Raw genomic sequence first — 18847 nt, 5'->3', positions numbered from 1 at the left:
AATTAACTACAATTATCTTTGTCTTTGTGAAATATTTTGTAATAATCTATTATCTTTTTTTTTAATTATCCATCATTTAATTTTTTTAAACATGCATCACGTTTTTAAAATTAAATATTAGTAGAAATAATATTATTTATTAAGATAATTATATTATAACAGGAAACAAGAAAAAGTTATGTCATGTTTTTTATTTTTAAAATTAAATTTTACTTAATTCGTTCTCTTATCCTTTTTCTTCTATCTATAGATATGGCAATAGATGTAGACATGAAAGTAGAAACCGGAATAGCATATGCAACAAGCCGAAGCCAAAGCCAAACACAAAGGCATCAAAACAACTCGGGGCAACTTACTACAAGAAGGGTGTCATTCAGCCATGCAAATACTCCATCCATTGACAGAACCTCAAGTGTACGAAGGGACATGTCACTCTCTCTTAAAAAGCCACCTACACCACCCCCTCTTTGCTCTGTCTGCAAGCATAGTGTTCCTGTCTTAGGGAGATCACCACGGAGGTTTAGCCATGAAGAGATTGAGAGAGCAACTGATGGATTCTCAAGAAGAAATTTCTTGGCAGAGGGTGGATATGGTGAGGTATACAGAGGTGTTTTGAGTGATGGACAGGTTGTGGCAGTGAAGCAACGAAAGATGGCCAGTGCACAAGGTGCAGCTGAGTTTTGTTCTGAGGTTGAAGTGTTAAGTTGTGCGCAACATAAGAATCTGGTCATGTTGATTGGTTATTGTATCGAGAAGGAATGGCTGCTTGTATATGAGTTTGCTTGTAATGGATCTTTAGACAAACACTTATATGGTGAGAATCTCTCCCTCTTTCACATTTCATGATTTCCCTATGAAATTTCTCATTTTCCATGGAAATTGTACTTTATTAATTAAAATTTTATATTTAATGTGTACAGGATTAGAGGAAGGTGTGGTGATGACTTGGGAGAATAGAATGAAGGTTGCATGTGGTGCTGCAAGAGCATTGAGATATCTTCACGAAGATTGTCGTGTTGGCTGCATAATTCATCGAGACTTTAGGCCTAACAATATTCTCTTGACACATGATTTTAAGCCAATGGTTGGTCTTTAAACTTCTTGTAACTCTAACAACAACTGGTTTTTTAGGTACTTTTTATAGATTAAACGATGTATGTTTCAAACATAGGTTGGAGACTTTGGACTAGCTCGATGGCAAGCAGATGGACAGTTAGAGGAAGAAACACGCATTGTTGGTGCGTTCGGGTAATGATTTTTACAACCCTTTTCATTTAAGGCGTGCACAATGTAAAATGAAACTTTTGTTTTAGTGACCGAGGTGTTACAATGACATAGTTTTTGAAAATTTCCACTTTCAGCAAGGACATGTTGTCGGGTAGAAACACCCCACTGTCTCATACGAGCTATTTAAAATGATCATTTAGAAGGTGTTTGAGATTTCTTTTTAATCATGTTTTTGACTTTTAACTTTTTCAAAAAGTTAAAAATTGTCAAAGATTGTTTGATAAATTGAAAAGTTCTTTTAAAATCAACTTTTAGTCAAGAATGAAAAGTTGGCTAGATAAAAGATAGGAATTCCTATCTTTTTGTTACTTTTAGCTTTTATCATTTAAAAGTCTTAAAAATAAACCAAACACATTTTAAACACCTTCTTTTAAAAAAAATTCTTTTACAAAAAGTATTTTTCATAAAAGGACTTTTATGATTAAAAAGTAATCCCAAACACACCCTTAAAATAACTGTTTCAAAGTATTTTGTGCAACCAAAAATCATTATATAAGAAAACAATTTTCTAATAAGGTTCAAGACATTTAGCTATTAAAATACTTTTTAAAAGTATCATGGTATTAACAATGACATTAAGCGACAATAGTTAAAGTGTCTAATTATTCTTACATCAAAATAAATGTCTTTTAAATTTCTGAAAGCTTGTGACATCTTCGGTCTTCATCTAAAACTCCTAATTTGAACATATGTCAAAATTTTAGTAGGTTAGGCTTGCGAACCTAAAGAGTATTGTCGGGATTAGACATTGTTAAGTGTTTGGGAAACTTATATAATTCATACTCAACGCAAACCTCTAAAAATATTTTCAAAACTCAAAAGCTTGTATATTTAATATGTGGGGAATGAAGCATTCTATGATAAATACAGTTTTAAAAAACGTTAACAAGTCTCAACAATATCAAATTAACAATATCAACAAATTGAAATACAAAATATGCTTCTAAACCCAATTTCTCAAATCATCTCAAAGTCCAAAACACCTAAAAATGATGGTTTGAAAGCATGTGTAAAGCACACTAGACAATATAATGTTTTGTTTCACTAAGAAACATGTTAACCATCACACATGTACCACACGAAAGGTTGCAAGTCCCACATGCATTTGAGACCATCTAGAATGTTGTCCAAATTAAGTCTAAAAAATATCAGGTTGGGTACCCCAGGTCTCAAGCTAGTAGACACATTGTAACTGCCCATGTTTTATACATTTAAATGTCTTCTTTAAACATCATTTTATATAAAGTGATACTTAACAAAACTCATAAAACATTTTGAAAAATATTAATCCATCATGAGGGTTAAAACTTCCTACCATTAGAAAATAGAAACTATAGTGAAGACAAACATAAGTAAGAAATTAGAAACTAATTTCAATAATTTGTAATTTAATTGCAAGGCTTCATTTCATCTAAGCATCAAAAGTTCATCTCTTTTCTATCGACCAAAATTCCTTCCTAAAAGCTACATCCTTTTAGTTCTTGATACCTAAACCGAAAATACATGACATTTTAATAAAAAAACCTTGCATAAAGAAAATAATATTTCGTGAGGTACATAGATTTAGAAACAATAATATTTTAGAAGCATTTGACAAAAATCTTTTACTTCAACATAATTCAAGGAAAATGTTATGTATCGAATGCAAGATCATATTCCAATGTAAGCTTTGGAAAGTTTAAGCACTTATTTTAGGCCTTATTGAGTCATTGTTTCATGTGCGCTTTGTCTTTATCGGTTATGTACTGATATTTTCTCTTTATACATAAGCCATAGTCACAAATAATGATGCCCGAAGTTTGGGTCATGATAGGATGAATGAATCAACATATCATAACTTCATAATCATATGAAATCTATTCATGAATTGAGCTACTAACATGGTAGAGTCTTTTGGATCCTAAATCTTGGGACATCGTGAGTCTAGACAAACATCATATAGCTACAATGCAAGTTACACTCAATGTATTCATTCTCATCAGTTTTTTATGCAATTCAATCACACTTAATGTCATGATATGCATATGCTATGAAATATAAACTTGGTATAACATGAATATTTCATACATTCATGACAATATAGCTTTGAGCATATGCATATATTTTAACCTTCTATTATTACGCAAAAAGTACTTAATTATCTCTTATTTTTATCAGAAGATATTGTAAATGATGACATCATAACATTATACATACAAGAATGCATTTCACTTACTTCACTTTATAACATACTATCTTTACATTGCTAATTTGAAGTTTCTAATATTAACACATGTTTCACTTGATTTAGTCAACTAGGAAAATACTAATCATAGATTCAATCTAAAATTTGAGAATGCATTTCATATGTTTGCATAATTCTATTTTTAATATCAATTTTCATAAACTTTGATATTTATCCATTTGAACAGCAACTTAGGGTTTATGGTCAAACTTTTATATGGTAATCAACGATGTGAGCTTCAATGATTTTATTATAGCTTAATAACATATAAAACTACTTAATCTTTCATTTTCTAAGTTAGATTGTAAAATGCAAGCTCAATGTCTAAAGTCAACTTCAAATGCATGTTTAATTTCATCAGCTTTGACAACTAAATGAAATGATGAATATGTTAACCTTTCGATCCAATCCTTTTGGATGTTTGATTTTGTTTTCTTTCTTGTTTCACCTCTTAATTTCAACCTATATATATAGTAAATTCACATATGCATACACACACTAAATGTGCCCTTATAGAACACACATACATTTAATTCTATTTTTAATATCAATTTCCATAAACTTTGATATTTATTCATTTGAACAGCAACTTAGGGTTTATGGTCAAACTTTTATATGTTAATCAATAATGTAAGCTTCAATGATTTTATTATAGCTTAATAACATATAAAAAACTACCTAATCTTTCATTTTCTAAGTTAGACTGTAAAACGCAAGCTCAATGTCAAAAGTCAACTTCAAATGCATGTTTAATTTCATCAACTTTGACAACTAAACGAAAGGATGAATATGTCAACCTTTCAATCCAATCCTTTGGGATGTTTGATCTTGTTTTCTTTCTTGTTTCACCTCTTAATTTCACCCTATATATATAGTAAATTCATATAAGCATACACACGCTAAATGCACCTTTATAGAACACACACTTGTTTGGGAGTTTATGGTGTGAAAATGAGCAAAAATGGAACTTATAAATTAAGTCAACTATTTCCCATGCATATTCAACGTGAACTATGTCGGTCTAAGGAATATAGGTGCGTAGAACATGCATAAGGAGGTCTAACTTTCTTCTTGTGACCCGGTTCAGGTGCCAAAGTGTTTTATGCTTTTGCACACTTAGTGTTGTGACATCTCAACTTGTTTCCTTCATATTTTTTTCATGCGACACCTTTTTGATTGCTTCTTTTTTCATAATGTCTAAAATATTGAAATCATTTATTTTGTCTAACCTTTAAAATGAAACCCAAGTACTATACTTTGACAACCAAAGACAGCCACTAGGACTTTCTTTTTGGTTTCTCCATGCTTTTCTATACTTTGTATCATGTTTGTATATTTTTTTCATGATAGGTTTCTATGTATAACTTAGTCCCATATGTCCCGTATTCATATTCTATATCATTTAGTCATTTCACATAGTAGAAACCTAACTTGTCCATTTTTACTCGCTTATATAAGCTATTTTTCTATTTTTTTCATATTCATTTTTTTGTGCATATCTTTGTGTACCATTTTGCTTACGATCAATATTATAACATATAACATGTTTAGCACAATTTCTAATATTCTGTCCCATTTTACTTCATTTTCCAAAATTGTTGCATACAATCTATTTTGTTTTATACTTTTAAGATAATAAGCTTATAATACACTTATAAAACATGTAGGAAGGTTACATAAGACTTAAATCATATGTTTTCTTTGATATACTACTATTGTGCAAGTTAACTATTGGTGTCTCATTTTAAGGTAGATTGTAGTGTACTTTGAAAAGCACACCATTCCTTCAATAACCATATATCCTCATACATGATATTCATTCAAATGCATTTTAGGACTTTTTCAAACATAAATTTAAGTTAAACTTCATGATTAGGACATAAATGACATAATATATTTCATACATTTTAAGGATTTTGAACCATCTAACTAGCCACATATTTTCAAAACAAGATATTAGTTATCTTAACTTCCTAAAAATGAAATTTTACGTATGTTAAACACAAAATTCTCAATTCCATCCTAAGTTGAATTCATGGTTCATGATAAAAGAAACACTTAATTAAAAACAATAATGGATGTCTATATTTCTAAAAGTCTTTGTAAAAGCATTTCATTAATGCAACACATATTACATATAGCATTCTAAATAGTTAATTCACGCAAGTGATATCCAACCAAGTTGGGTTGATGCATCGGGTTGTTTCTACCCACGTGGGACGTGAGGTTGGGAGTTCGATTCCTTTAAACTACCTCATATATGGGGAATTTTTTCCTGGAAATTCCTATAGGGGGCAAGGTTTCCTCTGTAAAGGAGCTCGAACCCAGGGTGCTCGTTGAATTATTGCGAGTAGTCTTCCGCTTAATTCACTTGTTTAACATCCCAATTTCCAGAATAAATTTTTCATTTTTAAAATAGAATAAACACCCATTTTATTAAAGTTACATTCAAGTAAAACCATTAGCTCATGAACTATAATTAAAAATCGGAGTAATAATGAAGACAATGCGAAATCTCGAATTGGAAAACTGTTGATGGGTGTGAACATTCCCGCCTTCGCAATCCGATAACTACCTGAAAAACATTTAATCCACAACTCTAAGCACAAATCTTAGTGAGTTCGCTAAAATATCACATACAACACAGCATAAATAAACAACTATGGGTTATCAACAACTTTGGGGACTATTAGCAGTCCCAATGAGCTAACAGCACGCCCTATGGGTTATCAACAACCCAGGGGACTATCAGCAGTCCCAATGGGCTAAGAACACACTTTGGAGCTATCAACATCTCAGTAACACATAACAACAATCAACATATAAAACCCAGTTGGTCGGCATGCAAACACTATGGCATAAGTAATATTATGAGAAAACTCATGTGATCGAAGAGATGAAATCCACTACTCTAAGTCCCGTAAAATCAGCTACACGAAATCCTAAACTAATTACAAGCTAAACCTCAAACTAAAGCTCAACACCTCTCCAAGTTTGACTAAAAGTCAAACCGGTTAAAAATTCAATGGTCAACAGTCAAAGTCAGACCCAGCTGACCCCCACGTCATGGCCACATCATGGTAGCTTCACGACAAAAAAGTCGTGTGGCACCTTCCATCATGTCGTGGTAAGCAGACTACCACCTCGTGAAAGCTAAAATCTCACAGCTTAATGGGTTAAGCTCTTAATCCTTCAAGCCACCTATTCATACTTTCCAGAAGGCTTTCCTACTTCTATTCCAACATAAAAATTGTAGCTTTACAGACATGCATGCCCAATGCAAGTCTAGAACTCAAACCAGGTCCAAATGGAGAATTAAGGCCAAATTCTCATGCATGGAGCTTAATACACAATCAAACTTCAGATACACAAGATATAGAGACCAAGGGACCAATGTGAGTTATAATGTTGCAAACTTTATCTCATCTAACCAAACCAAACTCGAAAATGAGTCAAGAAATGCAATAAATCCTAGATTCATAAAAAGAGAACCAAAAAGGTGGAAGCTTTATACCTTCCCAAGCTCCACAAGATATAGGATATGTAAGATCTAGAGTGATACACTCTTCCAAATAACAAGCACACCCTTTCCTTCTTCTTCAAGGGCTAAAATCACCACAAAGATTTCACATGGTCAAAATGAAGGGCATGTTTTTTTGGAAGGTGAAAGGGGGGTGATTGAGGCTAAGGGTGTGCAAACCCTATCCCTCACTTCCCTTAAATCGGGGCACAAACCACGGAATTAGGGTTAAGCCATCAGGAGGCCGCCACATCCTGACCATCAGCTTGTCACGTTGTGGCACACAATATTGATGTGCGCTCACATAGCAATTGACACATTATGGAAACCCATGCCCCACATTATGGAACAGGAATTTTTCCCAAAAACCCCATCTTTGATCCCGTTACATCATTAGCTGATTCATTCTGGAAAACGTGTGTTACAACTCTCCCCCACTTAAATTAGATTTCATCCTTGAAGTCTTTCCTTATAAATTATTCTTATAACACCCTCTGAATCCCCTCATAGGATCTTCCAAGTCCATTTACTTCTTGCACAAGCTAGCGCCACTACGAATGCCTGAAACTGCGACTAAAATCCCAAAGATGTTCCAAAACTAGGCGCATACGCCAAACCCAAGCGGAGACTCCTCAAAGTCAAAATCGCGTCCGTTGCAGCACTAGAACAAAACTTTATACGGACATATCCTTGAGTCTCAAAATTTGATTCGGTCATTAGCGAGAAATACACAACTGGACGAAGAACGAATACCAATACATCACGAATAATCGAGACCGAGAAAATATGACTCCTTCGCCCATAACTTAAAAAATCCAAGATCATGTATGTCTTCCAGGAAGACAAGGTCACCCTCATACATCAACCATGCTGACCAAAACTTATAGTTCTGACCCAAACAAGACCTCCCTGACCTTACGACGTCCCACTAACAGCTAAAGAATGGAATCTACTACCAACTGCTGAAGTTGAAAACCTCGTATACTGACGTAAGGGAAAAATACGAACAAGCGAGAACTAAACTAGTCCACACATCCACTCGGCTCTATAAGTTCTTCGTGTAAACATGGAAATAACTAAACAAAACAGCAGCAGGTCTGATCTGCCCATCCCAAATTCAGAAATCATGACTAAATGACCTTAATTACACATCTGACCTCCTAATAAGTCGTGACTAACCAACTGTTCCCACGAGCAAAACCATGGTCAATATAAAATCTCGTGTCACAATCAACCTCCAAAAAACAGCTCAGGTGCATAATCATTTGCCAAAAAGTCCAAGAGACTTATAACAAACTGCATCACTGGTAACTTAACTCGCATGAGACCTTTCTTATAAAACAAACACAAATCCACAATGAAGAAACCCAACAATGAACTTATAATATACAACCATGACTTTTCCAGCAAGTCAACATCTTACAACTGCCCGACACAACCTACCGGTCATTAAACCACCAGTAACAACACTATGCTGCTTAAACACCCACCTATGCCACACGAATATCAACCCAACACACGGGTCTCCACTACACAAATATCGGCCCTACTTACATAAGTGAAATACACGATGGCTCACGACATGACGTGATACCATCCAACCATTGGTATGAGAATCTCACGGTTCCTCGCTATTCTTGCCATCACCCAATAACAGACATGAAGACTTTCAACCAACACCAATGGGCCAATAGGCACACTTCCATCATCCCACTGGCCTGTAGGCACCCAATCAACAACCCACTTAACACTTTTCAAAACCACATGAGCCATACCTTTCTGCTACACACAACTCTTTTACAGTACAAACTGCTACTGACGCATCGTCAGACAAAACATGATCGTACACACCCAGGAAAAAAGATAAACAGTTGAACACCTGCTCCAACTTGAAAACACATGTCACACTCCCCAGGAGAGAACACAATGCTCCTCAGGCTGACTACGTCCCTTCTAATCATGACCTTATCCAAAGGCTAAAATATCAATGAATCGAACGAAACGACGAACCTTAACCGTTGATAGACACATTCTTGTAACATCCAAAACAAGATTCCATACCTTAATGAAGCTAAACATATCCTACCAATGCGTAGATAGACCAATAAAACTTCTAATTTCGAAGAAGAAATCCAAAATTATCCAGAATTATCGCCAAAACCCTGATCAAATCAATCCCAATACCAACCCAGTCGATACGACCTGCCAAGACTGGACTTTGCGAAATCACAATCAGAATTGGACCGAAACTAAATCCATCGATCCCACACGTACTGGACAAAGCCCATGCAAAAATACTCTTACCGAACTCTGAGGCTGATACACAATTTTCTATCTCAACGCAGGATAACTAACTCATATCGTAGGCCAACCATGTTTCCTATAACCTATGCACAAATTGAGTGGCTCAACGCTCCACCATCAAGATCCTTGGAGCTTCTAAAAGGAACTACTGACCAAAAAATTTCTTTAACCGTCGGCTTTCTATTGTGAGGACAACACATGCGTCCTTGGAGACATAAACCTATCGGCAACTTGCTCTGCACCTAAATCTAAGCAAACCTTAAATTCCCCACGACTATGGAAGACTCTGGCGGATCCTTGAGAAACACAACGAGAAACTTCCTAACCTTGAACACTCCGATGGTAGCCTACTTCCTTACCCTATGCATCAATAACTCGAACCAAAATCTAGCTTACCTGAACCGCAGACTCCTCTGACTCATTGTGCTGAAACCATAAAATCGAACTGGTTGATGATCCTCCAAGAAGAATACCCATTTCTCCCCCACTTAGGGTTCAAACCATCAATGATTAACGTCTACAACATCAAATCCGCATACCGACTCAACCAGATACATACCAACCTTGACTCTCGGAATGAAACATGGCATAAGATGATTCCTTCGGATAATGACCAAACAACCTTAGAGAAACCTTGAACCTCAGATGGAGACCCTTGGATACTCCTCCCAGCATCGCCACCTCAAACTTAGCGAAGTCGTCCAGAACGTCATTTTATTGATGGGAACCTTATGAACCGAACTGACGCAATCACCTTGCATTTGGAGAATCGATCCACAACCTCATCCTCTTCTGACGCGTCAGGAATCCTTTGCATATACTCAAATAGTAGCTCCAACAAATCCATCATATTTATAGAACCTTCCTACCCAAAAAAGGAACATCTCGATGCATCCCCGGGTACACCCGATTTCTCAAATCTACACCACATATTCCACTTGTGACATGGCCTTCACCTTGGCCATCGAATTAAAAGAACAATCGAATCTAGAACATTCTCTCGCTGCGAAAACAGAGATGATTTACTGCGAACCAAACTTTTACCATCTTACAGCAAAACCCGATTAGGAGAACACCATCTCTTTTGACTGAAACACATCCAGTCTCTATTCCCTCGAGCACGGAAGACTGGAAAAACACAATTTCATCATAGAAAATGACATCCCTATGGACTGAGCACTCAACCTCAGGCTGAAATCCTCTAACCGATCATCACAATCGCTTCCTTCCTGAGACCCGCGACTTAAACTAGCACTACCTTGAGCAAGGCCCTCGAGACATTAGAATCAAACTCACACATGTCTACACCATTTAGACCTAAACTGCCACGGCCACTAAAGCACGAATAATTACCCGACTCATCCTCAGAATGAACAACCATAACCGACAGGCCGATAAAGACGGAAACACACTAAAATGAATCATCGTGGCTACCATGTCATCTACCTCCAACTAGCTCCTTAGAAACCTTTTCGACTCTTCCTTATCCCCATATGGATCATGTGCTTTCTGTAGTACAGGTCCATACTACCTTCCACACCTATTCGTATGTGTCCTAAGAATTGCCTCAAAGTTCCTAAGTCACCACACCCGTCCACTACCAACCGCAGATACACGTGCTCCCACAAGTACACACAATTGATCTCCCAAGACTCTCCCTCTAGAATTCTTCTCACACGTGTGCATGCACTACAACAACTTAACACTTCTCTTAGGTCACTAGGAACTCCACCACTTCTAGGTGTACCAGCATACCCATGTGCTTAGAAAATCCACCACAAACTTCCTATATCCTCACCTTATCCTTCCGCATACGTAAGTGCCCAAACTATCACATTCTAGCACTCTTCGTAAATCACTAGGAATTCCACCCCACCCTGCTTTCGTCTGCGGAAGAGACTTCTACCAATGTCAACTAAATCTCTTACGAATACAATTACATGCAACAAATATTAAACAGGCCTTCGACTGAAAGATCCTGCACTACAACGGTTGGACTCAAACAAGAGCTACATAATAGGGCCAAATCAAACATTCTAAAAATATTTAATCTTCTTGGCATGCAACTTAACGTATTTTCTTGATAGTTAACTAACATCAATATTGGTTTCACATAGCACAAAGCAAGCAACACTCGAGCAGAAAAAACAATAGGCAATAAGGCATTATATGGATCATGCAATCCTATCACATGATTCTTGAAGATCCTTAGCCTACACACAATCATGCATCTCTAACAGCTCACATAGCACACATAGAAAGGCATCTCTCCTAAGCAGTCACTCAAACATGCAACCCAGAGTAGATTTTTAGCCTAACTTATAGCATACACATCATATTATAACACATATAACAACAACTCAAATAAAACATATAAAGCAAGTATGGATATTTTGGGAGACTAATTTCTCGAGCTCTGGTTGACTGTACACATCGCATCTTCTCTTTTCTTCTCTTGAAATGAATCTTTTTCAAAAGGGTTTATAAAAACTCTCAGATCCATATTTTGAGTTTGGAATTCCACGAGTGCTCATCCAAACCTCTCAAACCAGGGCTCTGACACCAACTTGTAACGTCCTAATTTCCAGAATAAATTTTTCATTTTTAAAATAAATACCTATTTTATTAAAGTTACATTCAAGTCAAACCAGTAGCTCATGAACTATAATTAAAAATCAGAATTATAAGGAAGACAATGTCGAATCTCAAATTGTAAAACTGTTGATGCGTCTGTAAAGTCTCGCCTTCGCAATCTGATAAGTACTTGAAAAACATTTAATCTACAATTGTAAGCACAAAGCTTAGTGATTTCCCCAAAATATCACATACAAGAGTTATCATCAGCCCTGGGGACTATCATCAATCCCAATGGGCTAACAGCACGCCCTGTAGACTAGCAGCACGCCATGTGGGCTAACAGCATGTCATGTGGGTGATCAACAACCTTGGGTACTATCAACAGTCCCAATGGGCTAACAGCACCGCCATATTGGTTATTAGCAACCATGGGGACTATCAACAGCCCCAATGGGCAAACAACATGCCCTACAGCTATCAGCAACTCAGTAACAGATAACAACAATCAGCATATAAGACTCAGCTCGTCAGCATGCACACATTATGGCATAAGTATTATATGAGAAGACTCACCTGAACGAAGAGCTGATATCCACTACTCTAAAACCTACAGAATCAGCTACACGAACCTCCTAAACCAATCACAAGCTAAATCTCAAACTAAAGCTCAACAACTCTCCAAGTTTGACCAAAAGTCAAACCAGTCAAAGTCAATCTCAGGTAACCCCCACGTCATGGCCACCTATTAGCCACGTCGTGGCAGCTTGACGACAAAACAATTGCATTGGCACCATCCATCGCGTCGTGACAAGCAGACTGTCATGTCATGAAAGCTAAACTCTCACAGCTTAATGGGTTAAGCTCTTAATCCTTCAAGCCACCCATTCATACTTTCCAGAAGGCTTTCTTACTTCTATTCCAACATAAAAATCATAGTTTTACAGACATGCATGCCCAATGCAAGTATAGAACTCAAACTAGGTCAAAATGGAGAATTAAGGCCAAAGTCTCATGCATGGAGCTCAATACACAATCAAACTTCAGATCCAAAAGATATAGAGACCAAGGGACCAAGGTGAGCTATAAAGTTGAAAACTTTATCTCGTGTAACCAACTCAAAATCGAAAATGAGCCAAGAAATACCATAAATCCTAGATCTATAGTGAGAGAACCAAAAAGGTGGAAGCTTTATACCTTCCCAAGCTCCACAATATGCAGGAGATGCAAGATCCGAAGTGATACACTCTTCAAACTAGCAAGCACACCTTCTTCATCAAGAGCTAAAATGACCACAAAGAGTTTACAAGGTCAAAATGAAGGTCAGGGTTTCTTGGAAGGTGAAAGGGAGGTGATGGAGGTTGAGGGTGTGTAAACCCTAGCCCTCGCTTCCCCTTAAATAAGGGTACAATCCCCGGAATTAGTGTTATGCCTACAAGCCGCCGCCATGTCATGACCATCAGCTTGTCATGTCATGGCACACAATATTGATGTGCACTCACACAGCTATTGCCACGTCGTGGCATAGGGTTTTTTCCTAAAAACCCCATCTTTGATACTGTTATCATTAGTTGATTCGTTCTGGATAACGGATGTTACAGTCTCCCATTTCCAAAAAAGAATAGTTAATTCACATAAAGAATTAAATAAAACAAGATTATAAGTAAAACAATATATTATGGGACATGTGCTCTTAGTCAGTGAACCCACCTGAAGCTAGTAGGTAATATTCTAATAATTTCTTCTAAGTATTGAAGTATTATAGAACAACTACACACGAATATTTAAACCAATAACAATCATCACACAACTTAACTTAAACTATCAAATTAAATAAAAAAAAGTCGGGTGTGCAAGATCTTTCAACTAAATCTACAATGCCTTAGATTCATGTCTCCGTTGACACTCCTTTTTTTCCGTTCGACAAGGCCTTATAAACCCTTCGGTGAGGCCTTTAGTTTTTCATAATTAAGCACTTTTTTTGGTTTTTGCCTATAAATCATTAACCTAACCAAGTCATGAATCAAACGTATCATTTTAATATTTTAATTAAGGCTTAAGAATCAAACATTATCACTAAATTGAGTTTTCACTCATGTTGTGCATTGAGATTGATCCAACTTAACTTCTTAAATATTAAGATCTCGATAACCTCATTAGTTTTAAAATCTAATGATTCTGTGTTTGTTTTATCAAAGATTAATGGATTCAATACTATGACTTTGATTTAAATCATAAGTCATGCATCCAACTTATATCATTTATTCCAAGCTTATGATTCAATAAGATTTTATAAATCAAATGGTTCATTCATGAGGTTTGGGTTTTGAAGCCAACATTAAGTTTCCAAAACCCAATTTTGAATTTGTGTATCAACTTACATCATTAATTATTAGTGTTACATACTTAGAATTCAACACAAAAAGGTTGACGTAATCATGAATTTCATCATATTGGATTTTAATAAGTTAGCAAAATCTAGGAAGCTTAATCTAATAAGATGGACGTAATTGTTGCCTTGTAAGCTTCTTCTTCAATGATTAAGTGTTAAAGCTTTAGTAGAACTTCAGTTCTCATTCCATTTATGAATTCTCTACCAATATCACATTTGTCTATCCATTTCATGCTCCAATTTCTCCAAACACGGGAGAAGAAAGAGATGGGGGCTCTAAGATGCAAAATTTCACCAATTAATGTTTTATCATATAATATTTTTTTATCAATAAACAACACAACGGTTATTGCCATTGTAGAATATTAAATCAGATTACCAAACTATATATTCGTGTTCTTCTACAAAAAAATCGCTCAAAATTTTTTAAAATGATAAAATACTCGTGATATTAGTTTATTTTATGCAAAACATAAAAATGAAATATTTAACTATTTAACATAAAGGAATGGTATTACTGTCAATGGTGTGTACAATCATGTGTAAATTATCACCTAATTTGGAGCATAAATTAAGACATATTTTAATTTTCAGTTACTTGGCTCCGGAGTATACACAGACCGGTTTGATTACTGAGAAAGCCGATGTATATGCATTTGGAGTAGTCCTGTTGGAGATCCTATCCGGCATTAAGGCTATAGAATTCTCAAGAACCTCTAGGCAGCAATATTTTCCTGAATGGGTAAGAATCTATAGTAGCATGTATTACCTTCTTACCAATCTATCATACAATTGAGACATTAGTGACTTTTTACTTTTCAGGGTCGACGTTTATTTACTGAGGGAAAGGTATGCACGGAAATGATCGATCCAAAGTTAGGAAAAATGTATGATGTAAAAGAAGTAGAATACATGATACATGCAGCATGTTTATGTATATCACCTCAACCCGAACAAAGGCCAAGGATGTCTAAGGTTAATACTTCATTCATAAACTATTTACATAATATTCATGATAACTTAAAGCAGTTTAACTTTTGAAAGTCGGACCTAGTATTTTCTACACAAAATTGGATTAGAAATTATCAAAAAATCAAAGTGTAGGAGTCAAATTACTTTTGTTGGTGATTTTAGTGTCGCTTATCTATTTAGTTTCAATTAGAATCTCATACAAGTTAAGTGGTGTGGAGTATGCACTTGTATAAGAGGAATGCAATCCCAAACACAATGAATTGCAGGGTTAAAGGGGTTGTGCCCCATTGTAAGGTAAAGGGGCAGAGCCCCTAGCTCGCTGTGGAAAAACATAATCATAATAAAAGAATAAGGAGAAAGAGATTGCTTTGGGATTGAGTAGGGACAACTTAGGCTACCTGACAACTTAAGTTAACTAGTAACAACCCCAGTTGCCTTGGACATTTACGATTAGTTTTGCCTAGAGTCGTCAAATGGGTTTTCCATAAAATTGCTATTAACTGTTTTAAACCGGTATTTCGTCAATATTATCCAATTTTCGGTGTGTGTGTGAGAGAGAGAAAGATTTGGGTTCAAATAAGAACATTTATTAAATTGAGAACGCGAGAACAAATCTTGACCACATATTTTTTTCCGCAAAACTTTCATACGTGAATATAAACCACCGTCACCATCGCAACTAACGCAGCCATCATTGGGTCACATATTTCTTTTGCTGCAAAACCCTCTAGCGTACCGGCACAATGGATTAATATAATATTCATATCTAAATAAGTATATGAATATATATATATATATATATATATATATATATATATATATTCATATATAAATAAGTATAAGCATATTCTCAAGTGATTATTCATATAGAAATATATATATATATATATATATATATATATATATATATATATATATATATATACTTATTCATATATGAATATTATCTGTCCAGTCGTTCCGTTACACTGGAGTAGTTAAGCGGCATATTTCAATATGCGAGAATATACTTACTTTTATATTCATATATGAATATTACATTCCTCCATCACGTCAGTACATTGAAGGGTTTTGCGGCAAAAAGAAATATATGGCCGAGTGGTGGTTACGTTAATTGCGGTGGTAGTGGTTTATATTCACACATTAATATTAAGTTTTTTTGTCGCATCGGTATGTGGGATGGTTTTGTAGCAAAAATAATATGTGGCCCAAATTTGTTCTAACGTTCTCCTTTTCAATTTTCATAATAGTTCTCATATATATATATATATATATATATATATATATATATATATATATATATATATATATGGGTTAGGTTTATTTGAGACCACTAAATTTTGTGAGGCATCTGGATGCAATCCTAATTATTCATTTTGAAGATTAAAAAAATATTTTTATAATACAAAATAATTAAAAAATTTTGAAATTTTTGTTTTTAAATATTATTTTCTTCATTCATATTTTCCAAAAATAATAAATAAAATACCGTTTTTTTTAAATATCTGTAAAATATTTTAACAATATTAACTACTATACAAATTACAACAAAATTGTTAGAATATTCTTATATACTACTAGAATATTAGACTACAAATATTTAAACATTTCTAATAAATTATTAGAATATTATACAAATTTTAACAATTTTAATAGAATATATTTTAGCATATCTATAAATAAAAATAATAATAAAATCAAATCAAATCACCCTATTCCTTTAATTTGAAAAGGGTGCAGTTTTGACCCTCAAATACAAAGAGTATATAAATCCAAAATATCTTTTTGATATTCGTGTTTCATGTTTTTGGTTGTTACAGGTATTGAGAATTCTGGAAGGTAATTTTCTTGGTGAATGGCTTGATAATGGTCAAGAACAATCTACCACCACCTTCCTAAAACCAAGTTTAGAAAGCTATCACTCAAGCACGGATAGACTATCAATGAAGCTAGAAAAAGGTCAATATCATAAGCCAACGCGCGCTTTAACAAAACTAAGTTCAATTGCACTCAGATTGGAAAATCACCAAGATACGATATTCAAACCGACAACATCTCCACAAAAGCATGTGACCAGTGATGAATATCAAGAATACTTGCAAGGGTCATTCCAGAAACATATCCAGAGGTTGAACATGAAGTTGTAAAATTAAGTGCATGTAAAATCTTATTTGACCATGATTTGTTATTATTTTATCAATAAATAATTTCATTGATTCTTATTATATAACATTTTCGAAAATTTTCATTAGTCTAAATTTCCTTTTTCTCCACTTTTAGTTCCAGCAACAAAATATGAGAGTACAAACAAATATAAAAGTTTTTACATATAAACTTGTACCAACAGTGAGTATATGAGTGCATATACTTAGGGAACAAATTAAGTGAACAATATTTTTTTGGAAAATACTACTTTACAAGCATGTAGCCTTGGCGTGGAAATAAATGTTTCTCAAACATTATTCATCTTGCAAGATTTCCATTATTACAGGTGTATATATATATGTGTACGAATATATCTATATATAGCTTTACATACAACTCAACGATTTCCCTAATGGGTATATAATATCCAGCCAAGATTCAACCCTTCCATGGTAGTTAACAAGCAAACCAGATCATGAGGATTATAGTGTAGTTTATGTGTCGAAAATAAACACACAATGCAATCGCTTAGAACTCAGAAAAGTCGGTATCCCAGTTCTCATAATCATCATCATCTTCATGATTTGGCAACGTGAATCTTACCCTTGGACCTTGCTGGGCTTTTGCTTTATTCTTTTGGTTCCTTTTTAAGCATGGCTTCAAACCGGTGGCAGTAGTAGCCTTTCTACTAGAAATATCGTTGCTAAATTCTACTACTCCGCCACCTTTTTTGCGTGAAGGGAAACAACCCGATGCAGCAATGGAAGCTTCATCAGAATCACACTCTTCATCTTTGGAAACGAAATTGGACCCCTTTTCCTCGAGAGAAATATTAGCAACCTGTCTTCTTGGTATGACTTTTACCTCACGATTACCTTGTTTCTTGTTTTGAAAATTTTCAACAGGAACTATCTGGTGGAAAAAAGAAGTATCAATCTCCTCCATCTGACGAAGGGTTTTGTCTGAAGATTGTCTAGTGAGCCTCCTATGAATGTTTGGCTCTACCATAGACTGATCACCTTCAAATGCGTGTTTTTCGACACCTTCATGATAATCAGGTGGGTAGTGGGGGCGAAAACGGTAGCCTTTAGACTGAAGCAAACGATGGATGGTATGGTAGGGAACAATGAAAAAGACTCTGCCAGGTTTCAGAATTGACTCAGGCTTAACCACGATATATGGAAACTTGAACACATCAGGTCTGGTGACACAGTGTCTTGGGTGTTTTGCCATGACTTGAGCTGCTTTTATGGGGTGTTTGTATAGTTCAACTATACCACCTGGGCGTACAAGTTTTAGGACGCCATTTTCCTTACTAACTATCCCCATTCTTTTACTTTTTGCTAACCCACAAGTCTAGAAGAAGAAAAAGAAGAAGGATGAGAACTAGATTTCATTCCTTTTTATGTTAATGTTCTCTTATAAAGAC

General features: G+C 35.1%; 1 protein-coding gene across 1 annotated transcript; it reads left to right on the top strand.

The window, feature by feature from the left end:
* Positions 1 to 291: 291 nt before the first annotated feature.
* Positions 292 to 17443, top strand: LOC145156329 (inactive protein kinase SELMODRAFT_444075-like). The gene is made up of 6 exons (XM_079075749.1): positions 292 to 814; positions 921 to 1084; positions 1172 to 1248; positions 14896 to 15043; positions 15124 to 15276; positions 17094 to 17443. Exons 1-6 carry the CDS (start codon positions 427 to 429, stop codon positions 17418 to 17420), a joined length of 1257 nt encoding a protein of 418 aa, XP_078931875.1. The 5' UTR covers positions 292 to 426; the 3' UTR covers positions 17421 to 17443.
* Positions 17444 to 18847: the final 1404 nt, after the last annotated feature.

This window comes from Lactuca virosa, chromosome 2 (assembly GCF_052849685.1).
Source record: "Lactuca virosa cultivar CGN04683 chromosome 2, Lactuca_virosa_CGN04683_v6, whole genome shotgun sequence".
Classification (NCBI taxonomy): domain Eukaryota; kingdom Viridiplantae; phylum Streptophyta; class Magnoliopsida; order Asterales; family Asteraceae; genus Lactuca; species Lactuca virosa.
The sequence above is the reverse complement of the archived record's forward strand: the minus strand, read 5'-3'. Positions and strand labels throughout refer to the sequence as shown.